Source organism: Dermacentor silvarum, chromosome 8, assembly GCF_013339745.2.
Source record: "Dermacentor silvarum isolate Dsil-2018 chromosome 8, BIME_Dsil_1.4, whole genome shotgun sequence".
Taxonomy (NCBI): domain Eukaryota; kingdom Metazoa; phylum Arthropoda; class Arachnida; order Ixodida; family Ixodidae; genus Dermacentor; species Dermacentor silvarum.
In genome coordinates this window covers 25,172,265-25,199,981 of record NC_051161.1, presented here as the reverse complement: position 1 = coordinate 25,199,981, position 27,717 = coordinate 25,172,265, and the positions used below count along the sequence as shown (strand labels likewise).

The 27,717-nt window shown below is 44.2% G+C and overlaps 1 protein-coding gene across 1 annotated transcript in view; it reads left to right on the top strand.

Moving 5' to 3' along the window:
* LOC119460827 (inositol-pentakisphosphate 2-kinase-like) overlaps nt 1–21,065 on the top strand; it is a 28,221-nt gene extending 7,156 nt beyond the window's left edge. The window contains exons 10-14 of the mRNA XM_037721924.2: nt 318–463; nt 2,158–2,308; nt 2,421–2,526; nt 7,370–7,443; nt 12,356–21,065. Coding sequence (XP_037577852.1) covers nt 318–463; nt 2,158–2,308; nt 2,421–2,526; nt 7,370–7,443; nt 12,356–12,518 — 640 coding nt within the window. The 3' untranslated portion in view covers nt 12,519–21,065. The remainder of the gene's footprint in view (nt 1–317; nt 464–2,157; nt 2,309–2,420; nt 2,527–7,369; nt 7,444–12,355) is intronic.
* The last annotated feature ends 6,652 nt before the right edge of the window (nt 21,066–27,717 follow it).

Below are 27,717 nucleotides of genomic sequence, written 5' to 3'. Positions count from 1 at the left end.
ACACAATTCTGTTTGGCATGTGCTGTGGATTCCACCATTTTCAACTGAGCTCTACTGTCAATATGAGTTAATGCTATGTTGTAGAACTGTGTCAGGATTTTTTTGTTTAAGCTCCCTAGGCTTAGGTGCAAGCGTGTTCTGTTGTACTTTGTGTGCGACCGATTTCATAGCTTTCTGGTGAGGACACTGTTGCTGAGTGTTGCCGTGTTCCTTCGAGGTTTGAATGATTGGCTGACATGTACCTGATTGAAGCTTATGCTGTTCTGTTTTTTTTTTTTTTTTAGCTTTTTTCTGAAGTTCTCGCATTTCTTCTCTAGCCGAGAAGACAACCTGTGCCATCTGATAGCGAAAATCCTGCGGCACTCATATCCTGAAACCGTGGCAGTCAGTGCAACCAGTGGCATCGGTGATGTTATCACAGCACAGTCTTGCCCTTCTTCACATCCATGCACTTGCACTACTAGTGAGTGGACCGCTTTATGATTCTGTGTAACAGTAAGTCTTCTCTTGGTTTTGACGAATGGTCATTCTCAGGAAGTAAATTTTTTTTCACAAGTTTAACGAGGTGCTGCAATAGGTTGGCAGCCTTTTCAAGGCATCTGTGGGCACCAGCATTTGAAATGGTGACCTACTTTACATTAGCTGTCTCAGAGCCTAGAAGACTGCCATAGTGCCATAGGTATAGAGAGAATTCCCTCTTAGAAGGTTCTGGCTGAAATTTCACTGCAACAAAATCTGCTGGAACTATTGTACTATATCAAGTCGGTGTTAAGAAAGGCTTTTGCGTACGAGTGTAGAGGTGGAATGAAGAATGTAAGGCATAGTTACTCTTTAAATCGGGTCCTAGTTTGTGTATTGGCTGAACTGTCTGCAGCAGTGAATACGTCTGACACTGATTTAGGAGTATGTCAAGTGGCAAAAGGCTTGGTAACATTGAGCACTCTGTGTTGTGCAATTGGCTGCATCTCCAGGTAGGCATGCCAATGATGATGAGTTTTAAAGTCCAAAACTGCCTATTCAGGCAGACGTGGTGCCCTGAAAAATGAAGTGAAAAACTTTGTGGCACCAAGGGTTGACCAGCACATCCCGCAGTCGTTGATCAGAACGAAGCGTCTTGCAATTGGCCCCTATGTATAATCATCAAAAATTCTATGAGTTGGTTGGCATTGTGATAATTCTGGAACTTATCACAATAGTCATGTTCAGTCCAATTAGGCAGGCTTGTCTCTCTGAAACACTCAACGCATTGGCTTAGCGGTGGGTGTCATAGCATTCTGCTGCTGAACAGAAGTTCGTCAATTCAATTCCCCGGTTTCAGTGGGCGTATTCCCATGAGAATAGAATGCTATAAAGCATTTTTGTTTAGAATTAGGTGATCATTCTAGAAACCCAGGTGGTCAAAGTTTGCCATATAAAGGTGAGACATGTAAATACCCAAAGGAAATGTTTATTTTTTGTTGAAATGTGCAAAATACGCTGAGAATAAGGATATTTAAGGAAACGAAAACAATATTTTGTGGAAACGTTTTCTGCAATAGACGGGCATCATTAGTTAGAACACTGAAAGTCAGCAGTCACCTATGGTTTTGTGTGGAACTTGCACAGATAGTTCACATCGAATGTGAAACAGAGGTGTAAATTGCGTTTCCTCTACATTACCGGTGTTACACCACTGCCGCCAGTGATCTTGCATCAGTCCTTCTCCCCTGACTGTGCTTTGAAAAGCAACCCATCTTCTTCCTCATCCTCTGTTCCCATTCTAATTCAACAAATGATGCTTGCTGCCTATTGTTCAGTGTTGCGCGAAGACATTTAGCCAGAAACTCTGTACTCAAAACTGGAACTCTGCAAGAAAAATATTTGTGTGGTGTGCAATTCATAAAGGGTTAATTTAGAGCCCTTCCGCTGCAGCATCTCCCAGCCCGTTCTTGGGTATGGGCTGTTAAACCTCGCCGATCATCCACAATGATCCAATGATGAAAGTGCATCTGATGCAAGAATAAAAACAAGATAACACTGATAGCACTCAAACAGAAAAAAGTACAAAGGAAAACTATCCTCGCGTGGCAGTACTAGAAAGGGCGAATGTCTGTGGTGTCTCTATCTCACACGGAGTGCTTCACCACTTTCGGCTCTGCCTCTGCCCCTTGTTTTCAGGAATGAAAGCTGACCACCGGCTTCCTCGTGGGTGCATTTTGGACCTAGTGCTGCGGGCTCAGCGCCTGGGTTCCATCGACGTCTCTACGGCCTATCCCCTGTACCTCAGTCTCAAGGACACCCTCCATTGTGCTGGAGAGAAACCACCGCTGTAAGTGCCCTGCGAAGGAGGCTTTGGCTTTCAGGTTGTTTTCTTGGCATGATTGAGCGAAGCCGACATGGCTACTCCGATTTATCTTACGTTTCTCGTTGCTCTCGTATAGGCTTGAGTACCTGAAGGATGGATACCCTGCTCCCTCTCTGCCCAAGGCTGTGGGTTGCCATGAACGCCAGAATTATGAGACTGACCACACATTCGCCTGCCGCAAGGTATTAGTCACTTTTTCCACTGTCCAGGCTGCTGCTAATGAAGATTTCTCTGATGAAGATGTCAGTGATAATATGGATTTCTGTTTCTTGTTTTCTTAAGCAAGTGCTGGCATGACATTACACTTCTCTCTTTCTTTTTTTTTAACACGAAAGTGTTTTATGCCGGGGTCCACCAAGACTTCACTGACGTATTTCCGTCACGGAAATACGTCAGAGAACATAATACAAAGAAAGAAACCAGAAGAAAAAGTTCCACAAACATCCAAAATTTGGAAATCGAACCCACGACCTCTCGGTCCGCGACGATAGATCGCCGAGCGTTTAACCCATTGCGCCACAAACGCATTTGCAGAGAGCTACACAGACGCGCCTTATATATCTAACACTCCTCCGTGTACCCGCGCTCTTGCTCGGGGCGGTGCCGCCGCCTACGAGCAGAAAAGAGAAGTACTGCATTATGACACTAACGCGCACCGACAGTGAACGCTTCGGTGGTCTCAGCACTACGACGCCTCGATGCCAGCATTCGAAGGGACGCTGGCATCAAGAAGCACTACCAACGCCACTTAGGTGGCGTTCACCGTACTCAGCACAGCGGAGCGTGGCCTCCGCAATTAGCTCTGAAAATGTTTCTGAAGTTGATCGCGGAGGCTGCAATTACGACGCGCTGATTTGACTCGGTGACGATTCAGTTACGTGCTTTGTCTTGCGCGTTGTATTAGTGTGTTAGTTACGTGCTTCGTCTTTCGCGTTGTGCTAGCGTGTGCAGCGTAGTGCAGCTTCCATATGCACGACGGTTGCTCATGGTCATCGACGTTTGGCAGAACAGAAATGAAGAAACACTGGCAAGCTTTGGAGCAGCTTAAATAATTTACTGTAATGCTATAGTTGTTTCTACGAAGCAGTTTCGGTTTTGGTACCCAGGGAGTGGATACGTTATGACATTGTGATCAGAATTGTACACATTACAGAAAAAAAAAGTAACTGATTCCAGCGACCGATTGCTGCCCCATGAAAGAAATATCAAGAATTATTAAAAGGTACTATTTGATTAATTTTACGTTACTTTCCTCCCAACTTTATTAAAGACCTCACTAGTTACCTCGCCAGGCCCATTTATTAATGACCTCACCAAGCCACATCGCAAATTTTGGTTATACACAGGAAAATGTTACGTGCCCTCTAAGGAGTGTTCTACCGCAACAGTTTTTCAAATTCGTTCATTAACAGCAGAGATAGAAATATTTCAGGTAGTGTGAACCCATGATTTCGGGAGGCGACTATCACCGCCAACATAGACGCTCTCTCCACTCGCCCCGTCTAGCCTCCGCAAGTGAAATTCCTTCCCTGCGTTCTCCCATAGTGGAGCCAGATGATCACGTGACGTATACGTCACGGGCATTGCTTCCTTTCTTTTTTTCTCTCTCTCGCATTTTTGCTGAGTGATGCACTTTCGGTGATGGTCTCACGCGCGAGCTGTTGCGTTTGTCTTGTTTCGGGCAGCGGATGATTTTATGTGTTCTGCACGAGAGCACATGATCAGTGCCACAATCACGACCAATGAGGCAGGCGTGAGAGGATGAAAGAGCACGATCGCGGCACTGGGACATGGTAGAAAAATGAGATAGTTTCGTTCTCTGCGCGTGCAACTGCACGACGTGTGAACAAGCAGACGAAAGGGAAGTACATATCTCTTGCTATGGTACGAAGTAAAACAAATACACACAGACATTCAGTTTGTAAGCTTTATTACTTCTCTAAACTTTCTCGAAGTCACGTGTCACATTGAGCGGCGTCACAGCGCTGCCATGTACGTAGGCACACTTGTGCGATATACGTTGACTCTCCAGCTGGGAGCGCGACGCCTGCAGGGAGTAGGGAAAACTGCGTTTGGTTTGAAAGTTAAGCTCTTTCAGCGGCACGTAGGGATGTAATACTTAGCAGACACGATCGTTAGCGTGCATTGTATGCACTGCACTTGTCAGCTCAAAATGGCCAGACCTGGTCCTTTAAGATTGCACAAATACACTAAATAGAATGAACTGGCCTCGCTGTATTGTGCATCCACTGCAGCCGACATTGTTTGTCTTTATTAACTATTGCTTTTCAAAATCTTCATCGGTCATCTCCCTTAATTTTTTTTTTGTGAAGATATCACAGCGGCACCGAAAATTCGCTCTGTGTACGTGCTGAAGAGAAGGGCAGTATTGTAACGGTATGAACACATAGTGCACAAGATTGTGGTTACTCAACACTGCGATGTTTGCTGTCTTAGTCCTCTGTGAAGCACAGCGCTTCATTGTTGCTGAGAGTAGAGAAAGGCGCTCTCGGTAAGGCCAGTGAAAAACTGAAAAATCCACCACAGGCAATTTTTTGCCATCTACGTTCAAAGTGCCCACACTGTCGAACCAAAAATGCGCTGTTTCAGTTCACCGGCCAACATTTGGTTAAGCTCCTGCTAGTGCCCTTCATTCATTAGCTATTTATGCTTAAATGAGGTGCTGTAAGGAATTGTAAGGGATGCCAGCAGATTATTAAATGTCAGCAGGTGTTCACGTCCCTTGAAAAGGTGGCCAAATGTGTAATGTAATTCAAAATATAACTGCATATATTCAACCAACTATAAATATGCTGTTTGTGTGTTACAATCCCAAAATTAGATGTATATGGGTCGTGTATCAGACAGATAGGAACATGTACATTTAACAGCCAAAAACTTCTGTCTATATCAGAGAAGTCATAGACTGCACTAAGCAAATAATATAATGAGCAGCAGTAGCTTCTACCACCTGTGAAGGCCGCTTAAAGGTGCTTCCCAGAGAAGTGTGCAAACCTGCAAGCTGGCCATGTTCAGGTGATCGAGGCGTTGCTGCACGACATTGATTGTAGGAAGGAGGTAATCCACGTACATGTTTTTGTCCCTTTGGACAATGTCAGTTGCACACCACAGACATTCTACTGTAGTTCTCACCAAATTCAAGTGATCAAACCTGGATTACCTGTTACAGCTTGTCTCGTCAATAAAGTAACTGGCTACATGTAATTGGTAATTGGAAGAAGTAATTGAATTACAGTGAGCGTTGCTGAGTAAACAAAGTAATTGTTAAACTACGAAACTACCAGAAAAGGTCATTCATTACAAGTAATTAATTATTACATGTAATTTCTTGTGTGCCAGTTTCATTATGATTCAGTGGCACAAACCTGTTCCTGCGATCGCTGTAACTATCACACATGGGCGAAGTCAAAAGTAATATGCACAGCACTCTTGTTCATTTTTTCACAAGCAACATCATCAGATGTAGCCTTATTGGTACAGATGTTTGCAAATTTCGCTCTGTATCTAGGCATTACGATAATGTCAGTGACACAAGAGCAACCTTAGGATCAAATTAATATACATGCCATACAAATTAATACATGGTATCCCATATTACAAATGTTTTCCCACCATTGTTCTTCCTAAATGTCATCCATTTACATGCACAAAGCATGGGGTACTGTATTTGCAACTTTGAAAATAGGTCAGTACTTCTTCAAGTGTGTAAAGGGACACAAAGTTAACAGAGTTTACAAAGTTTTTTAAAACGTGGAAGGCATCACGTATGTTCCCATTAAAATTACAATTGACATCACAGCGCCTGATAACAACATGTGCCCCGGGGTGGCAGCAATTATTGCTCTTTGTAAGCAAGAGTAGGATGGCCATGATCTTGTACTTTTCAATCATCGTGCCAACATGATTGTCACCTACTAGTACTACTTGCTGTCAGCTTGGCATTTTACCCATCGCAGAAACCAAGTGGCTATGGCGTTGTGGTGCTGAACTCGTGATCGCAGGGTCACTCCTGGCTGTGGCAGCTGTGTTTTGATGGAGGCAAAATTCAAAAATGCTCATGTACTTAGATTTAAGTGCATGCTAACACACCCCAGGTGGTCAAAATTAATCCGGAGTCCCCTGCTACAGCGTAGCTCATAATCAGATCGTGGTTTTGGCACATAAGATCCCAGAATTTATTTTTTTCACCCTTGCACTTTTTGTACTTCAAAAAAAAAAAAAAAAAAAAAAGGAGTAAAAGATATACTGCAGTTATCAGCCCCCCACTGAAACTGTAGATAGATGACTAGCATGTCCACCTCTCTATGATCTGACAGCCTCAGTTAATAACTACTTATCTGTAAATTTGTCTTACAGACTTATTTATTCATTTGCAAGCATGCTTCTATGCATTGCACATTTGTCGAGCTAATCGTGACACCAATCAGTGTTCAAATGAATACTAAACAAGAACAGCATATACTGGTGCGTGGATGTTTGTTGCATATGTTGTGATCACCAGAGGCATGTCTACATTATCCATTTTGTAAAAAATTAAAGCCTGCTGATAGCAGAACTGATTGCACCGCCATTCCATTAGCTTTGCACATTTCTTTGTCAAAATTGTAGGTAGCAATTGCGAGTACCGCTACTGGTCGCACATTGTAGCCCAGGTTGGCCACAAGCTCGTCAAGAGCTGTGGTCAAGGGCGAGAACTACGCACAAAAATTGTCAAAATGGCAGGTTAACAGTTGGGCTCAATTAACAATTGAAAAAAGATAGGTTAACACTGAGGAATAGGGTCTCTCCTGATATAATAACACTTTTGTAAAACACCAAAGACTTCGAGGCCCTCACTCTTGCTAAATTGTGCTTGCATGCTTGAAGTTTTTCTATTTATTATTATTATCTTTTAATGCAGCTGTAGTTGCCTTTCCAGAGTATTGTATTGCTGATGTTTCATTTGTGTGTTGCTTCACTAAATTTATCAATGCGTGATAAAATGTTTGCTCTTGCTTCTTCCAGATCTGGGAATTCTTGGTGGCACTAACAGCTCGTGATTGCTCTATTATGCTTTCCCTGCAGAGGTTGCCTTCTGTGTAAGCTGCTCTGTTTTCTCTTTGTTTACTTTAGATGACTGGTTGTAAGAAATACATACTAGCTACTGTATTCCTATACTAATAAGTGTTCATCATTCACAACAATACAATCAAAATTTTTGTTATTGTAATTTGTATTGTCTGTGCTCTAGGCTTTCATATTAGGCTTACAATTGCCAAGTTTTCTAGGAGGCTTACGGCTGTCAGGCGCTTATTATTGCGTCTTTAATGTACTGGATATTACGTTGTATATCTGTATAATGTACGTTTCGAAGGTGGGCATCTGTGCTGACCATTCAGGTGGCCTATGGGCATGAACCGAGTCCAGGGCCTTTATTTTCAACTTATGAAATTTTAAAGCGAATAGCATTCTTTGGCTCTTTTGGCCATTTTCGTTGTTGGACTTTTTTTTGCGCAGATTCAAAGGCGCTGATGCAAATGTCTTGTGCCCTTGTGCAACTGAGTTGCGGGGCACGTTCTTCGCTGAACGCCAGCTAGCTCCTTTAGACGCACATGTTGCCGTGCAAGGGCTTTATGGTATCTGGAGATCTGAAGGTTTTGATTTTTCTGCTGCCTGGACTGATAGTAGTTGCAGGGCATTTTTATCCTCGAAGACCGCGTCGCATCTCTTGGTAAAATTATTTGATAACCCCAGATTTGAGTGTTGTGGTCTGCATAAGCTATTCACTTACTTTGACGACCACCTTCGATGGTTTCTGCAGCATTTTTTGCGGGGAAAGTTTCTGGGTTTCGTCAGAAGGAATCTTGCTGCAATTACTTACAACACATATGCATGTACTTTGTCACCACATCTATCACTTCTGGCAGTGCTGCTTTTTGTTCAGCATTCTTGTTGTGTGCAGGTTTGTTGCTGCAAGTAATAGTGAAGAATGTGGAGATGAAGAAAGCGAGTCCTTGTTCTGTCTGAGTGGTCTTTACGTTGAAGTTTTATAGACAAGTTGCGAAGTGTCATGTCTAAAGGCCGAACTACATGTACATTTGCCCGCGCGCAAAAGCTCACCCCCAAGTGCCTCACGCATGCACAGATGGTGCAGGACGGATCGTACGCGTCGCAGCGCAAACCCACATATCTTCTCCAGACAAAGATCAGTGCTCTGGCTGCCTCACAAAAATACGAAACAATGCATATGAAGGTGAAAATAGTGAGCCAAGTGGGCGCACACTGGCGCGCTTATTGTAGGTTCAAATCACTAATACTTGCGAGGCGCAGTAAACGCAAGGCGCGTGGGTGCGAGCTGTCATGCACCGGCATTTGACGTGTAGTTTGGCCTTAAGAATCGGAGTGCCTTGCCTCCACAATTCACTTTAGCGAAAGACTTTAGCCTTTCTGAGGGTGTGAAGTGTCCCTGAAAACAAGATTGATACACATGGCCTAGGTTTTAGTTGTTGATTGCCAAAAATTATTGTTCAAAGCGGCGTACAGTAAAGAAGAGAAGTGTCGACATAGTAGTCTGCTCTTTTTGTTTGTGCTTGGCTCGTTTGTCTAAAACATGTGGCTTGTCTGTACTGGCATTTGTGGTCGTTTTTTATGTCCACTTTATTATTATTTCTTTGTTTAGTGTACCTCACAGACCCTACATAGCACATTGTATGAGAGGGGGGGGGGGGGTGCACTCGTCAAAATAATATACAGGGTGATCATTCTTCAGTTTCATGGAATTTTTAAAAATCGCCTGTGGCAGATAGCATAATTCTTCTCCTTTAGCTGGATTATTCGAAGAAGCAAACATTGTGAAAATGAGAAATCGAAACATATATATATTCAACTAATTAAAAAAAGCCGCAGTTTCGCCCGAAAGGTGAAGCATTGATTGCGATAGCAAATTAGCGGACAGCTATACAAAGTAAGGATAGTACATAGTTTTATCAGCCGTATAAACTTGTAAACATAGGCATACTAACTAAATTAACAAGCATGATGTCACGCGCGCACAAGCAAACGTGAACACATCTCATTCGATGACCGCAGAAGCTGGCTGTCAAAACGTTGGAGTGAGTCAGCGCAGCAGCAAGTGAGTTGAGCTTCGTGCCGGCGCTCGCATCAATGCGATCTTAGCCGCAAAAGCACAGGGAGGGTGAACTGTGCCCCCGCCACAGATGGATTTCAAAATACAGCCGCACGGGTAGGCGCTCGCGGTGCAGAACGCACCCCCTCGCCCCCCCCCCCCCTTCCCCCCAAAGCCTTCTGGCCCGTCGTGACCGTGCGGCCGCGGTGAGCCGCGAATGCCGACTCACTGTCGCATGCTTGCACTCGCACATGCAGCGTATGGCGAGCGATGACGATGTTATCGCCTGTGGACTTTATGTGGAACCTCACAATGACGTCGATGACAGCAGAATTTCACCTAGAGTGTCCATATAATTGCTATCGCCATAAAGAATTCACTAATTAACTTCCTAATTAATTACTTTAGGGCACATATTGCAATTTGCAAATTGTAGCCGGTGAGCTTGCAAGATGTATCCACTTGAAATTAATTTCCAGGATGACACCAGTCTTGAGATATTATTTCCCAAATTGTCTAATGAAATACACGGCCGTTTCAGTTACTTTTGTGCTTCAATGCATAAAAGAGTGTTTTGTTAAAAGGTAAGTGGAGCAACAGTGCATTTTTAGGGCAAGTTTGATGGCACATATCTCCAAACTGACGTCATTCTGGAAATTAATTCCAAGTGGATACACCTTGCAAACTCACCGGCTGTAATTCGTAATTGCAATGCGCCATAAAGTAAGAAGTTAATTAGTGAACTTTTGGTGATTAGTTGAATATTTGGTTCGATTTCTTGTTCAAGTAATGTTTGCCTGTTTGAATAATCCAGCTCAAGGAGGAGAATTATGTTATCTGTAGCAGGCTATTTTTAAAAATTTCATAAAATTTTAAAATTATCACCCTGTGCATTACTAGGAGAACTTCAGAACTACCGCTAAAGTAAATAGGGCAAAACATATGGGAATCGGCATCCCTACTACTTTTTCCAGCTTACTACTACTTTCCAGCTTTCTCTAGCTTCAAGTCTACTACTTTTTCCGTATAAAAATAGGCAGTTATAGTGACATAAAATGAGAGATACAAAACAGGTTGTGTAATTTTCGATACATTATGAAACAAAATAAATGGAAAATACATTTGTGAGTAGAACAGGAAATACCTAAACTATGCATATATTCAAAGCCTGTATGCATTGCAGTGAAAGGTGGTATCTTAATGTATGAATATATAGAAAGTGGCCATATTTGCACTCACATAGTTTCTGTTGCTTTCAATATTTGATTTGGGGGTGTCAAGAGAGTGATTGGAGTCTGGAGATTATTAGTGCAAATTATAAGTGTCAAAATACGGCATATGGAGATGTGGGGTGTATGTAAATATCAAGGGGATGTGGTATGAAATGAACACAAAATCAGTGACATCATTTAAAGAGACACTAAATGCAAATAAAAAGTCAAGCTAAAGTGATAGAGTAATGCTCTAGAACGTTTAAGGCGTCACTATAATCGCAAGCAGAGCTTTAATATTCGAGAAATTGAGGTAAGTGCAGGACACGATGAGAGACTCCCCAGGGACATTCAGGTACTTACCCGATGACGAAAGCACTCCTAAAAAAAAATAATGTCACTATTACACCGATTAAAAAGATAATTTCGTTGGATTATAAGATGGAAGAAAATGCTACTTGTCTGCTTCTATTAGAAAAAATTACATTTTGGCGTTACCCTTAATAACGATGTGGTTGGTGTAAAGGTTTCGTTCTTGCTCGACTCTGCGCCGTGCGCTTTCGAGTTTCAGTAGTTCCGTTATCATGTAGTGCTGTGCAGGTGTTACTGGCTCGCTAAACTCGCACTTGAAATTGCAAGCAGCAGAGAATGCCACGTCCATGTGATGTTGCGGGATGCCCGAACGGTCCACGCCAGACAGTGACCAGCTTTGTCGCCCGACGTCGCATTACTGGAGTCCTCGCTGCTTTCGCGCTCGGAAAAGCCGGTGTCGAGGCCGCCGTCGTGGTATGCAACGACATGGGCAGTGTTCAACACGAGCAGCGTGAGCCCTCAGCAGCATGTCACGCTGCTCATTGGAGCTTAAATCGCTGAAATCGAGCCCAGCATCACCAGCCAATGTGTCGTTGTCAGTGTCGTCAACAAGGTCTCTTACAACGAGCGTCGACGATCCTCATGTTTACAATTTGGTGCACACTTTTCCTTCCACTTTCGCACTGCCGTCGGCTCTGTCTTGGCTCTGTTTTTGGCCGCGCGCCTGCGTTTTCCGTAAAAAAGCTGTAGCACTGTCTGCAGGCGCCGTTTTACTCACCGGCGGCACAGCATCACTATGAGACCATGCTGTCACCACTACTCGCTATGGAGGGCAGGCAATTTGAATGGTGCTAGAGCTGCACGGACACTTCAGACGCAATTTTCTCATAAAATTAGTCTTTTCTAGGCACGAAACAACCATTTCGAGGTTTGTGTTGTATTTTAACATTCCACGTCTGACTTAATATTTGCCTTTTTCCACTGCCTGAAGGTTTTCTCTTTCTTTTTTTTTTCCCCACCCTTCTGCTTGCCGATGGTCCTTTTTCACTGTTTACATCCAACTTGTCTCAGTGGCTCAGTGGCAATGGCTGTGTGTTGCCGAGCACGGGGTCACAAGTTTGATTCTCGGTCACAGCAGCAATATTCCAATAGGGGCAAATTGCAAGGGTGTTGTATACTGCGCTTTGGGTGCACATTAAGGAATGCCAGGTCGTCGAAATTAATTCGGAGCTCTCCACTACAGTGTCCCTCGTAGCCAACTGTGGCAGCGTCGGTACGTTAAACCCCGCGATTTATATTTAATTTTACTGTTCGCATCCGCTCAGCATAACTCATAGTTTTTCTGTGACACGTGTTCTGCAGGGCTAAGGTTCACACCTGGGAGGAGGACTCTGTCGTGGAAGATAGCTATGGACGGGCCTACCTCTTCTCCCTGGCTGTTGTAGACCTGGACCCCAAGTCGGTCGACAAACTTGAGAAGGTCTACTTCGACGACTGCAGTATGATTCGGACTGCCCAATCGTGACCATGCGAAGGCTCAGTGAAGGCAGACATGCCAGCCAGGGATTCTTGCCATCGGTGATGCTCCCTGTTTTAGCCGTTGGCATTATGTGTAGGTGGGGGCAGGTGGTGCTTGAGGCTTGACAATGTGGACAAGACAATCAAAGTTTTATTGAGATCTTATCAGTGCGCTTTAAATTTTCTACTGCTTTATGCTGACATATTTTTGTGTTATCACTTTCTAGGCCATTTTAACTGGTAAAATTTTAGAGCTGTCGTTAGAGACCTAAGCATGCAGGATAAAATTTCCACATCTAAAGCCAATGCATCACCTCTGTGACGATATGAAAGAGTACGTAATGAATGAAGCCTACCATATCTTGGTCTTGTTGATTTATGAAGAGACAGTGCTGACTTGTTGTTCTTGATCAACCCGAGTTTTTAAGCCTTTGGTTTTGTTGCAACAGTGTTGTCGTTCGCCAAGTACAGCAGTTGTTGGTATGTTGACTTTATGTTTGGGATATTTCCTTTGTGACATTTTCTGAAGTTCGGCTCATGATGACATGGTGAAGCTAGGTTTTTTTTATTAATAGCCTCGTATCTTTAGAAAACTCTGTATCTGTTTCTCTGTGACTAGTCGCTCCGTCTGTATTTTAGCAGTCTTCTAACAGTGTTAAAGCATTGTTGGTGGTTGTAGGGAGTTCAAAACAGTTCTTTTGATCGACAATGTCCATAGCATTTTCTTTGAAATTGTTCCTGAAACTCGACCCTTGTGGACATGGCGAAATTTCCTCCTTTGGCTAAAGCCTACCATTTAAAAAAAATAGTTCTACGTTTTCTTGTCTTTAGTCATTTCCTCCTTATCAGTGTATTAGTGATGCTTTCATGAAGAGTCATCAAATCTCAGTAGTATCAGTATTGCGAAGGGACTTATTCTCCCTACTAAGTAATGTTGCCTGTGAATTTTAGAAGGAAAAAGTTTTGTGGGTATTGCAAAGAACAGTGTCCTTAATAGGAAATCAGAGTCAGTTCTGATTTCAATGTTAAAATAACATGAGAAATGCAGAAAATGCTCGTTTGGCAGATCCAGAGTCAATTTGAATTACATTACTGATATAAAAAATAAAAGTAAATCCTCTCAACCATTGGAACTATAGTATGAGTTGGGGGCCTTGAATCTATTGCAAGATTTGTCAAATATTGCAAAATTTAAAATTAGCATCATATTTAGAACTTTGTAACTCCTCACTGATAACAAATGTGAAATTTTGTAAGGCAGGCAAATATATTAGTCTGCAGCTATCACGAATATGTCATACTGTTTACCTCATTTTTACAAAAGTCCTATGCATGAACTGGTGGTACAGTTCTGAGCAGTGTATAAGAATACCAGTTTGGATGCAGTTTACAGTATTGTGATATGTTTTTTCAATGTACGTAGTTACCCAATTGTCGACTTGATGCTTATATTTTTCAAATTCTCCAATTTTCGCAAGTCTTGTAAAAACATTCAAGACCTTCAAAAAACATTTAAAATTGGTACAGCTGACACTGAGTGGAACAATTTCTCCTGTAAAGAGCTCTTGAGGTAATGCTCCATCTTAAATGTAAAAACAATGGGCTGTGAGGAAGAATCATATTTGTGACACAGGCTTATTTGGTCAGTTTTTTTTTTTTTGTTTTTTTTTTAAGGGAACTTGTAAGTGATAATATGCCTTGGAAAATTATGCCTCACATTTGAAGAGCTTACTTTGGCCTAATAGAATCCAGCAAAAGTACAATGTTCAGCCATGAACCAAAAAATCTAAACTTTAAGTCTGTCAGTGCAAAAGCTGCAGAAATGCAAGAAGTGGCAGGCGGTGTGTAGTTGCTTATAACTATCATGTTGTGTGTTTATAGCATCATACTGCATATATGTGAGAGCTTACAAATTGAAAAATGGTGCCTAGTTTTTTTTTCTTTTTTTTTTTTTTTTTATGACGTGCTCAATGCTACTCTTTCGAGTTGGATATCCTTTGGCAGTTACTACTCTGCCACATTAAAAGTAACAGGGTCGTTATATATCGTTTGCCAGTCTCTTTACCGAGCACAAATAGGCTACATTACAATTTGTTCACAGAACTTGGTTTTATTTCCTTTTATACAGTTGTTGTTTTCGTGATACAGTAGTGCCCTTTTCGTGCATTTAATGAGCAGGACTGGAAGGTTCTGTTTCTCATACAAATGATCTCGTAAGCAGCAGAGTTCTGCTTAGGCAGCATGAGAGAGATACTCTGACCATGCTGCCTTTGAAACCAGTCATTTAAACCTGATGTTCAAATTTGTTCAGGTTCAGGGCCGCTTAGATCTTTTGCATCTCTGCTTGGGCTTCTGAATAAGACAAGAAATAGCATGGGGATGGGGGGGAGGTAGGCGGTGGGTACAGGTTTGCACATAGTGCAGTTTACATCAGCCTTTGTAGTTGCCCTAGAGTCCGGGCGCATAAACGTTTTATGGTACATTTGACTGTTCATTTACTAGCACTCTGGAACACAATTGTCAGGTTAATTCAAAGCGCTCGGAGGTGCTCTGACTTTCGAGCTGCGAGTGCAACCAAGATCTGACAGAATTCCTGTCACGGCGCTTTCTCCAATTGCAGTGGGAGCAGCAACGCTCAACACGGGTAGCTATTCTCTGGCTCCAATCTTGAGAAGTTTTCAGATTGCTAAAACTGAGCCAGAGCATAGTAGGAACCAGCCAAATGGTACCATTAGCTTCTTACATTTATGCTTTTAAAGATATGTAACAATACTGTCCCACAGTAGTTGCTTTGAGGGTTCCAGAAAGCTTGTAAAGGTTGTCTGCTCTTAGAATATTATTTTTCCACACTGACACAGCTTTGACGTTTCTTCTTCTCTACGAGGAAAAAGGTAGCCAACCATAATACTCAGTGCTGACACCTATGAATGAAATATTAGTCTGTGGGTTTTTAACAGCGAAGCTGTGTAAGCCAGCCGCAATTTGTGGTTCGTATCAAGAAACTAGAAGAAATAAAATAAACTTTCTTGCCGAGGCGGGATTCGAACCCGAGTACCCGGTCCCAAGGCAAGCGTTGTAACCACTAGGCTAGACAGCCACGCTTGCAGAACATGCATTTATGTGAACCATATGATTGCGTTTGAGTGTCGTCGTCTTCGTCCACAGCTGGCGTGTTCGCACGCTCATGCTCTGCGAGGTGAAGAGGTTTTACCCGCTATGAGAGCGAGAGAGAGACACATTCACGGAGCGGGTCTCCTGGAATGCGTTGTCGGCATTGCAATGCGGTGTCGGTGTTGCAAGCTGCGCTATGCAACGCGCAGTGACGGCCGTAAGCCCGAGACGTGCGAAAAGAAATTATCATCGTCATGAGTAATAAGAATAAAAGTTTGCGCGCACTTCCGGAAAATGGTGGGCTACGATTGCCCAGCTTTGCTGTTTCAAGTGTTGCGCAACCGAGTGCAAGGTTAAGCATTTGTCATTCGTCTACTTTCTTGTAGCGTACACGGAAAGGTACATTAGACTAACACACAGCGCTAACTTTCAACAACAGACTTATTGCAAGTTTAAGCTGCTATGAGCGCTTAAGAATTATTAATGAGGTGTTTCTTCGAGAATTGGACAACCCAGTATATATACCATTGCCTGATGAATTAAACTTTCATGAAATCATGGTTGTACAAAAAGGCTTTGATTCTTCTGCTATACAACTTATGCTAAGTGTTTGCTTGCATGAAATTCATGAAGAAAGGAACACTCATTGAAAATTTAGTGCGTCTTGTTAAACTAATGTAAAAAGGGAAGCGGTAATTGGTGCTTCAATTTTTTGTTTTTTCCACATAGGTAGTACTTTACTGCTTCTGGTGGGATTGGTGGGAAATGCAATAGCATAGACTATCAGGCTAGCTGGTTCATGATGAAAAACTTGAAGCACACGACAATGGGACAAAGAAAGCACATGGCAACGGGATAGCGTACCTGTGTCTCTCTCTCTTTGTTTCATTGTCAACTGCTGCAAGTTGTGCACAACTGAACAAATAGAGTGACAGTGGAGCAGCGTAGTAGTATCTGTGCAAAATTTAGTGAACAGCCAGCAACCAGAAAGGTGATATTCAGTCGGGTAAAATGCCAAACTGTATTGTCTTATTTGTTCGGCATCCAGAACACTGAATAATTTTGATGTGGTTTAACTGCAGACTGAACATACACATCCCGCTACTCCTGGGATTTCAGTGTTGTGATGCTCTCTTCTTCACCCTTTTGCTTTGACAAAAAGTACATGATCTGAAATGATAACAATATTGCTCGTGTGATTTTGTGGCTTACATCTTAAATGCTACGAGGCTAGTAGTAGTAGGAGCTGTAGTAGTGCGTGTGCTTATGTAGTTGGTAAACAGGGTGGCCCTATCCACAATTGTGAGCAGCGCCAAACAAAGATGGAGTGGAATTTAAGCAGGACATGCACTAAACTTCAGCAGCGCTTTATTGATGGAAAGCAGTCACACATGAAAAACATGCCAGATCACTCTGTGGAGACAACAGAGGCTAAAAAAAAGTGAAAACTAATGAATGAAGGTAAAAAAGAAAACTGTGATGTCATGTGTGCAAATCCATCCCATCACTAAATTTAGGTCTTGCCCAACCCTTGTCAGGTGGAGAAGTACTCTCAATGGAAATGGAAAATGAGTGCAGTTGAGCCCTCGTTATATGATACGCTTCCACGAGTTTGTACATCCAGAGATCTTGATGCTACAGCCATTATAAAATTTAATCTAACTAAACCGGGGGAAAAAAAAGGGGGGGGGGGCGATTTTTAAACTCAACTGTCACTTGTGCAGCTTCTCATGATAAATTTTGTACGCACTAAAAGTTGTCTGAGTGGGCCTTTCTTTTTGAATTTTGCCATGTACCTTTGGCCCTCTGTTTACCATGTGATCCGTGAAAAGCTCAGATAATGGTGTATTAGATAGGACATAGGCCAATGAAGAGCTGGTCTTCGAGTTGAAACGTGCGATTGAAGTGAACTTTGAAATGAGCGCAAGGCTTAGTGTCTTTTATCCAAACTTAGCGACGTGCTTGTGAGTAGTTTTGAGATTTTACTGCTTCACAGTCTAGCGCAGTTACTTGTATACTTTAGCTGATATTACTTATAATGATGCACTTAAAGCATTTTCTCGCTTGCTGTTTTAACTTGCACTAAACTGCTGTCTCACATGTATTCCTGGAGCTGAGAGAGGAGGTTGTGGGTTTTGATGGTAGTGTGGATGCAAAACTATTTGTGTACCAGGACTTGGGCTCACGTTACCCTTTAATTCCTAAGCTTTCTCACAACAGAAAAAAGGAAAAGATATGTGCGAAATGTTTCTATTCTATCAAACTTTTCACAGATCCTATGCCAACTTGAGAATTATATTGCATCTCCAGATTATGTTTTACAGTTAAACCTGTTTATAACGAACCTCCATATAACGAATTCCTGGATATAACGAAGTTTTTCGATTCCTCGCCGTTACTCCATAGAAGCACATGTATTTGAGACCTCTACGTAACGAAGTGGCAGCGGGAGACCCCCTCGATATAACGAATTTCCCCCTCCGACCACCTAGAGATTTCGCCCCAAATTTTGTCATTTTTGCGCGAGCAGCAACCGGAAGCACCTTCTCCGCCGCGATGGAATGTGAAGCGAGCGTGTGCGAGGCGGCCCTGCATCCCTCGACCCAGCGATCTTGCCGCCGCGGGCGTGACCTTTCCCCTCCCTTCATTCTAATCTGATCCTTCCGCTTGCTGCAGCTGGCCTAGCCCGCCAAGCCGGCACTCTCTCCTTTTCCAGCTTATGTTGCCGACGCGCTGGTACACGCTGGCGGCGTGTGCAAGCGCCGCTGGAGAAGCGAGCGAAGTGACCTTCGTGCTGTTGTCTATCGCTTCAACGCAAACTGAGCGCCGAGAACACACAGCACGCAGAAAGCTACGAGCCGCCGACGCACCTACACTGCTAGACTCTGCCCCAACGCAGATCGCTTTCAAGATACGTCCTGCGCGACCGCGCGCCGGCCCGCTATCCCTCCCCCCTCGCTCTCTCGCCGGTGCCACGAGCGCAACGAAAGAAGGCGCGCTTCCTCCCTGTTTTTCTTGCGCGCGCAAGATTTAGACGCGGTCGTCGGCTCCCCTCGCACGTTTTCCACTCGCACATACAGCTTACGGCGCGCGGCGACTGCGTTATCGCCCTTGGACTTTAGGGTACGGCCACGCTAGCGGCAAAAACACGCAGCAAAAACGCGCGTCAGAAACGCGCGGCAACGCGTCATGCCGCGCGCGACAGAAGCGGCAGGAATCGGGGGTCTTGCGGCGTGCCGCGCGAGATGGGTTCTGCGGCAAATGCCGCGTGCCGCGAGATGAAGAACCAATCAAGAGCGACGAGGGTGACGTCACGGAGCCATCACAACCGGAACGCCGCCGGTCCGCGTCGGGTTTTCAACAACGATTCGTCTCTCGCATGAAACAACGAGCGCTCGCGGTGTTGCTCGCACGTTCGGAGAGCGCGGGAGATCTTATCGGGAGATCTTATCGCGCTGCCGCGCGGCGAGACGCGCGTGCCACGGTGGCCTCGTGGCAAGGCGCTGACGCGCGGCAACTTGCTGCTCGCTGCATGACGCGCGCGTTTTTTGCCGCTAGCGTGGCCGTACCCTTTATATACGGAATATCTATGAGCCAAAACCAATTTTAGGGCCACAACGCGTCATGGACCTGGTGTGACATTCCGAGGATGAGTGCTTCGACGAAAACAGAAAACGGGTGCGCGTTACAATTGAGGGCGCGTTAGAATCGAGTAAATACGGTTACCGTTTATTTTTCGAATTTTCGTGCCGTGCCTGCATATAACGAAATCCTCTTTATAACGAAGTTTTTCGGGAATTTGTCAATTTCGTTATATCCAGGTTTAACTGTATATGGTCTAAAAGGTTAATGAAAAATGCCTAATCTGAATGAAGGGCTCTCGCTAGGCATATTTATAAGTTTCGAGTGTAATTGTCTGAACAAATTCTAACGAAAATTAATGCTTAATGCTCTGCGTTCCATAGAGCATTAAGGAAAATGTACGAGGGCCCAAGCTCAGCTGCATGACATGAGTTGACGGATGTGACTGGCAGGCAGAGCCTAAAAGCCCAGTCTAGGTGACTAGAGCTCATCTTTGGCAACATTAGTGCGAACTGCTGTAATACAACCTAAAAGTTAAAGGGTTAAAGAGCCCCACATAGTCAAAGTTTTTCCAGAGGTGGAACTCCTTCACTCTAGCCTCTCAAATAGCCAAAATGCAACTTCAGGACATTAAACTCCATAATTGCTACATGGTAGTTATCAATGGCTACACCTGTTAAGATGCGTTGAACCCTGATCCAAACGTCAGTGTGAAAACAGTGCTTCCCAATGTCCCTTTAGTCACTGCAGTGTCATTGCCCCACTGCACACTTCATCAGACGTTTTGCCAGACTGCATACTGCAGTTCTCGCAAAGATTTACCATGGCAAATTCCTGAGTATTGAGAAGGCGAGTGCTCCCCCCTAGCCCACTTTTTGGAGCACAAGGTGCAATACAAAGGCCCTTCTGAATGGTCTGGTAAGACATCTTGTCATTTGCAGTGTGGCTTGTAAACTTTCGACAAAGGCTACATGTTTCTAGGCTGTAAGCATCTGTGCACTTTGTAGTCGCGTCATTTGCAGCAAGAGCTTTGCATCCTTAGCTAGATGTGTTTATGCACTGCTGTCTGGACCTTTCAGCATTTATTGCTTTGTAATTTATTCAGTGTTCCAAGCTGCCTGTCTGACAATTGCACTTTTTTACTTGTTCCTGTTTGCATTTCTAATGAGCTTGCAGTGCTATGTTGGTGCAACTTCTTTAACATTTTTAAGCTATCTGTGTCACGATCTGCTTTATTTGTTGTAAAGTTCCTTTTGCATTAGAAGCTTTATGTTCCAAGTCCAGCTTTTTGTTTTTGCAAACAGAGTGAACATTATGTAGGTACTATCAACCTAAAAAGTTTACGGACCACGGGATTTCAGAAAACGCTAAATATCCAAGCAGCCCTTTAAATGTAGCCAGTAAAACCGTACATCACAATGTTGTTCACATATACTAGTAGAGGCTGGAAATGGAAATACCAGGCTGCGTTTTGAGGCTGCGGAGATATTCAACTTTTTGTCAGATCCTTTGGTCCGTAAACTTTTTGGGTCAATAGTACATGTGCAGAAAGTGTTTCATGACTGGGCCTTCCCGAAGGAAATGGGACCACAGTGAACATAGAAAAATAATTCTGCTGCTTATAAATGGAGAATGTGTTATTTTTGAAATGAAAAAAAAGTATTCTAACGCAGCATGTTTTTAGTGAGTCAAGTGTGATGCAATTGAAGTAAAATTATCATGGTTATAGGCCCTAGTCGCTTAACGTGCGCATATATTGAAGTATTATCATGGTATCTGTGATTGTCATCGCCAAATGATTGTGATCCCAGAGATACTTAATGTAGCAGTATCATGGTAAAATAAAGTACAAACAAATCGATCTTTGTGTCCTGGACCGAAATGTAGAAATTCTGTAATGACTATGAGTAATTCCGTCTGAAGCGTAAAGTATACTTGCAGGCATACTAAACTTAAAGCTAAACAGTAGTAAAGCTTTAACAAAAATGCTTATTTACGTGGCAGTCAAATGCAAAATCTAAAAATTTTGGTGGTCTGCATCGAGTACAAAAAATCATCCAGATCCAACAAACATGTTGGAATCTCTGTTAAGCGGAACTACTTAATGTGTTTAAATAAGTGTAGACCGCTTATAACGTAAGTCGCCGGAGTCTCGAATATCCGCACTATAAGCGGTACCGCACTATAACCAAAGCAACAATGTTCAAGGCCCGCACATATGCAAAACATGTTCACCGAGCTGCCACGCGTATGTGACAGTCGAGGAATGCGGCAAGAACGTTTGCATTCAATTTACAGTCGACTCTCGTTAATTCGAACCAAATCATGCGGCGCGCCTCCGACTGGCATTGCTTCTGCACCGCCATAGAGTAAAAGCTTAGGAGAGACCCCTCAATGTCGCGCGCGAACAAAACAAAAAAAAAAAGAAAGAAAAAAACGCAGCGGAAATTTCACCCTCTCTTAAATGGCAAGGTCGCCGATTCTGCGTTGCGCCGGAACATGCGTGTACGTGCCAACGTCACAGCCATGCTACCGTAGCCACGCGTAGAAAATGGCAGTGAACCCTTCTTTCTCCTGTATGCTTCCTCTACTTTGTAGTCACGTGTTGCTCTTGCACGCTGTGGCTACGGCGCAGAGGGAAGCAGCAGTGCCGTAGCCACCCTCCTCCCTCACGTTCCACGGTCTCCGCGTGCGCCCTTCGCCGTGCTGTGCCGGCGCCGCCCGCTCCCTGAAGTTTCGTTTAATGCCGTTATCGTGAAGCGAGCATTGGCCGGCGTTGGCAGTTTCGTGGCCCTCACTCGCTATGCGCGCCGTGATATTTCACGACTCGCACTCAAGATTCTGGTTTCAGCCTCACTGGCTGTTCGTTTGCACCACGTGCCCTTCTCCTCCACTTCATCTCTCTTTCTTCCTCGAGCACTCCTTGGGGCACCCGTTTGAGGGGAGCGTTCGCCGTCTCCGCTGACTTCTGTACTCCCAGGCAGCCGCACTGTAAGCGGTATTTCGTTTCCCAGCAACTGCACTATAAGCGATACGTGTATACATGGAGTGCTATGGGAAAATTAACGGGAGTCTGAAAAGACCGCACTATATCCGGTCCTGCACTATAAGCGGTTATGTTATAAGTGGTCTATACTGTATCTGCAACGAAATGCAATGTATACACTTGTCCTTATTGTCATATTTGGAAGGATAACCGACTGCAATCACCTTCACTAGTGAAACGCTGTGCATGTGCAAGGGGGTTAACTGTTGAGTGTTCATCACACTGTGTTGGAATATGAAGAACTAAGGAAATTTTGGAAAAAGTAACCGCCTAAGGTGTCTGAGGACTGAGTCCGGCCATAGACTAACATCATAGCTGCGTAACTCGCTATGGAGCTTCGCATAGTCAGCCACACTTAGCCCCATCTCCCTTCCCTTTGCCCCAAATACGCTTCAAGCCATCATCTAAATATATAATTCCCTCTTTATTTTCTTCGTATATAGAAACCCAATGGCTATGAGTTATTCATTTGTGTTCTGTCTGCACACACACGTCTTATGTACAAACACACAGTCCTGCTTGATGTAGTCTCAAATTACCTCAAATGTGCCAGGCATGTGCCTACCAGGGGAGAAATGATTAGCCACGCCAAATGTCGAGAAAATAGGCAAAGAAAGCTTAGAAGGTAACTCTCCTTGGATTGCCGAACATTTTGCACAAAACACAGCTGCACCATTCTATATCAAAGGAAACCTGTGCATCGCCTGTATTAGTACAACTAATGATGATGAGTGAATTTGGAACGGGTAAAATTGTATGCAACTTTACTATCGTTAGGTATGCTACAATTCCAACTCCCCTTGATGTCTGTAATAAATCCACAATTACAGCATTCTTAGACTAAAAGTTTTGGAGGACGCTTAAGCTTCGCCTTTAAGAGTGGAACGCGGTAGCATTCAAAGATCCTTGACTGCTTCTCACGCTTCCCGGCAACTGGAGCTTAGGTAACAGTAATGTTTACCGGGAAACGCTGGTGGTAACTCTATGCAAGAGGGCGCGCTTTCTGGTAGAAACGCGGCCTCTTGCGTGGGCCGATCTTCTGTTATTGTTTTGCACTTTTAATATTTCAGTCTGTCGTAAAAGACACGCGCTGTCGTTGTTTTGTTTCGTGACATTTGTGGGCTGTCATTCTCAAAATTCTGAGGAATAACTTGTAAAGAATTAAAGACAGTGTGAGCAACTTCAGTGGTAAAAGAAGTATTTCGTTTCTATGGAGGGCCTGTGTGGTTGTGGTTCGGAATGATTTTTAGCCAAATGACGGTCGGCACCGACACCGTTCTTTTTCCCTTAACGCTATCGCGTTAATACGTTATTTACAACCTATGCGCTACCAATACTTCACACATCCTTATGTTTACTGCACTAATGTTTACCCATTCATTACTGTTTTTAAACCCTATATCTTCATGGAGACTAGAGCACATTATTGTATCTACACTATAAAAAAGTCGCAGTTTCGCCTGAAAGGCAAAGCATGAATTGCGATAGCAAATTAGCAGAGAGCCATACGAAGTGAGGATAGTACTTTTATCAACTGTATCAACTTGTAAACATTCGCATGCTAACTAAATTAACAAGCATGGTGTCAGCGTGCACAGTGAACCTATCACACTGGATGACCGCAGACACTCACTGTCAAAACGCTGGCGTGAGGAAACGCGGCGGCAGCAGCGAGCGAAGTGACCTTCGTGTTGTCTATCGCTTCAACGCAAACTGAGCGCCACAAAGCTACGAGCTGCCGACACACCTAGACTCTGCCCCCAAAGCAAATTGCTCTCAACTCAAGATGCGGCCGCGCGACCGCACGTAGCCGCCACCACGGTGGCCGCCACATACGCAGTTGCAGCTGGCGTAGAATGCCGACCCCTCGCCCGGACGCCTCGCAACGTTGGATGCCTCGCGCGCGACGCTTCCTGCCCGCTTTCCTCTTATTCGCGCGGGCGAGATTGAGCCTCGATCGTCGGCTCCCCTCGCACGCTTTCACTCGCACATAAGCGTAGGGGGCGCGGCGTCGCCCTTGGACTTTATACGTAACCTCACGACGACGACGGCAGAAATGGAGGCCCGGACTTGGGCTTTAGTTCCTTCGGGGCTAATAAATGTTATTTCTGGAGTGTCCATGTAATTGCTATCGCAATAAAAAGGTTTATACCCTTTGGAGCGTATCTTGTCACCAAAGCAATGATCGTCATCGCTCTTGCTGGCGTTCCCTTCTTGAAAATGCGCTCGCTGCTTTTTAGCTGTCAAGAATGCTATGTCACGCTGACAATGCGCTTAGTTCGTAACCTGGAGGTATTGGGCGCATAGCTCTAAAGGGAAGGCATGCAAGATAGCGGAGGCGTAAACGTGAACGACCGAATTGGTGACGCCACATGGTGGTGCAGAGCTCAACCAGACAAGAGTTCTTATTGCAGGAACCAATTAAGTTTATTCTACTTCGCTGCTGGTGTTAAATTTCGACAGTGGCGTGATCGTGAACACGTTGCCTTTTTAAGTGTTCTTTTTTTTTTTTTTTCGACAAAAACACTCGTCTCTACAAGGCATTGGGTTGGTAAGTAAATAAGTAATCCTAGTCCGGTTTTGACGCAGGGCAGGCGTTCTGCCGCACAGAAAAAATATATAGTTTATGCTGTCTTTCACAGTTCACATAGGTTTGGTTCGTGTACCTTCGAGTTTCACCACATTTTCACAAAAGAGCAAGGGTTGGATGAAGCGTCCCAAGGTGTCTACCAGCGTCTGGTAATTAAAGCCCCTATATATAGGGGCTTTACTGGTAATCCGGTATGTCGCAAACGCTCTTGCGTACACACTCTTAAAAAAGTTTGTGCCGTGTGGGGCTTATCTCGTCCCACAACAATAATCGTCATATGTATTCCAGGCCATGAACGGCATGCACGTCATCAGCGTGACATAGCAATATTCTCGACAGGCAAGTAGCGAGCGCAGAGCTTTAAAGAACCGAAATGCAAGCATGGCAGATGGCGATTATCATTGTGGGACGAGATAAGCCTCAAAGGGTGTAAGCTTTTTGAAGTGTGTGCCTTTCTTTAACGCCGCGCGCCCGGTACTTCCAGGTCACGAATGGCGTACACGTTATCAGCATGTCATGGCATTCAATACATGAAAGTAGCGAACGCACAGTTTCAAGGATGCGCAAGCAACGCAGCTAGATCACGGTTATCGTTGGGGACAAAGATGCATCCCGAAGCGTATGCACTCCAAGAAAAAAAAAAAAAAAAAAAGCATCCTTAGGAGCGTATCTTAATTGTTTCCAAATAATATCTTGTTTCCAAAGAAACATCAGTCTTTTGCTTGCGTTTCCTTTCTTGAAAACTCTGTACTCGCTTCTTTCCTGACAAGAATGCTATGTCACGCTGTCACGTTAGATAACGAGCATGGCGTTCGTCGCTTGAAAATCATGGGCGCGGAGTGTTAAAGAAAGGAAAGGCACGCAGGATAGATGACTGTGATCGTTTGGGAACAAGCAACAAGGTAACCCCAAAAGGGTACAAACCTTTTTTTTTTTTAGAGTTTGTGCAATTGTCTCCTCAGTATTTTTGCATGCCACATAGAGTTTTTTGGGTAACATACTTTTATAACCACGTGTTCTCAATAAAACAGCCTGCCCTAGCCTTAGAAAGAACTGATTTTCTATGTTTTCCATCTGTTATAGTTCGTGTGTAAACCTGCGTGAGAAACAGGCGCCGCACGGCGTACGTACCACTAAAGTGTACCGCCATCTACTCTTTCCTCCGCAGCTTCCTCTCCTAAAGCGCTTGCTTTTTTCTTTACTTTTTGCTTGCGAAAGCCAAGTCGACGGTAGCGCACCTAGAAAGTCTACGTTGAAGCTTTCAGGACGGGCGCGCGCCGCCGCCGGCGACTGCGGCTGCGCAGAGGACTTTCAACATGGCTTGGAGGCGAAAAAAAAAAAAAAAAAAAAAAAAAACACATAATATAAAGAAGTGAAAAGCGCGCGCTATCATCGTCCAATCGGAGATACAGGAGAGAGAGAAGCGGCGTTTATCAAAGGATGGCGGTACTTTTAGGGACTTTAGTACCACAAGACGCATTCCGATAAAACCATTGCGGGTATGACGTCTGCTGCGTTGTGTACGATTAGAAAGTGCGTAAAATTTTGCTGGCAGTGTCGCGGCACGAGGAAATGTGAGGTCTAGTGTTGCGTTACTTATTTCCCTCAACCAGACGGAAGTGCTGAAGTGTCATTTCACTATTTTATGAACGTCAGCAAAACGAAAAGGAGGCAACTTTTGGCTAGGAAGCTGCCGATATGGATAACAACGTTACTGATTGTGTGCTAGTGGAACTTTCATCGAGAGGACTAAACATTTCCAGGTATGATTATTTCTCTACCTTCTGCCTACTGCTGTGAAAACGGGATGTTCGAACCAAATTTATATACGACTCTAGCAGTGGCGCAACGACGGAGGGGACCCCCCCCCCCCCCCCCCCCCCAGGGACGACTTAACCCCCCTCTTTTGTTTAACCCCTTTTCTTTCCTTGCGCATTTGAGTACTGCAACTAAGATGTAAGACGCGCAATTGTCTGCACACTCACAAAAAGCGTATTTTTGGACAATTTCCCGTGAAGAAATTGAAATTAGTGCTATTTAGATGGCATTGGCAAACCCCTGGCAGAGATCCTGGGTACGCTACTGGACTCTAGCTTTGAAAAGTAATTCCTGCTGGCCTCTTTAAAAGGCCCGTCACCAGGCCCCTTTACAAATAGGGGGCTTCTTACCGCAATACATTTTCAAGTGCTGCCATTACTGCCAAGTGTGCCAAGACACTCTACCCCTTTGTCTCGGCCACGACCACCGTGGCCACGACACAGTATACTTAAAAAATACCGCCATCCTTTGATCAACGCCGCTTCGCTCTCTCCTGTATCTCCGATTGGACGATGATAGAGCGCGCTTTGACTTCTTTATATCCCTTTATACTTATTCCTTATGACTTCTTTATATCCCCGCGCGCCGCCGCCGCCGGGGACTGCAGCCGCAGTCCCCGGCGGCGCGCGCCCGGCCTGAAAGTTTCAACGTGAACTTTCTAGAGCCGCCACCGTCGACTTGACTTGCTTTCGCTAGCAAAAATTCAGAAAAAAGCAAGCGCTTTAGGAGAGGAGCGCTTTAGGATAGGTCGTGGCCTCGACTAGCGTCCGTGAGCGGCATTCTTCTCTGCCAATTCGCCCGCGTAACATAGCCGAGAGTCTGCGTCACGTTCACGTCGCGAACCCTGCCTCCTCTCTTTCTTCTTTCTTTTTTCTTCTGCGCGGCGCATTCCCAGCTACAGCTATAGCGATTGGTGACGTCGCAGGCAATGCGTCTTTTCAAGATTTTATCATAGAGAAAGGAATTGAATTTCTTTCTCTATGATTTTATCATGTAAGTGGTAGGGTGTTACAGCAAGAAACCTAGGCGGATGCAACTTTTCGGAATGTAGTTGAGAAT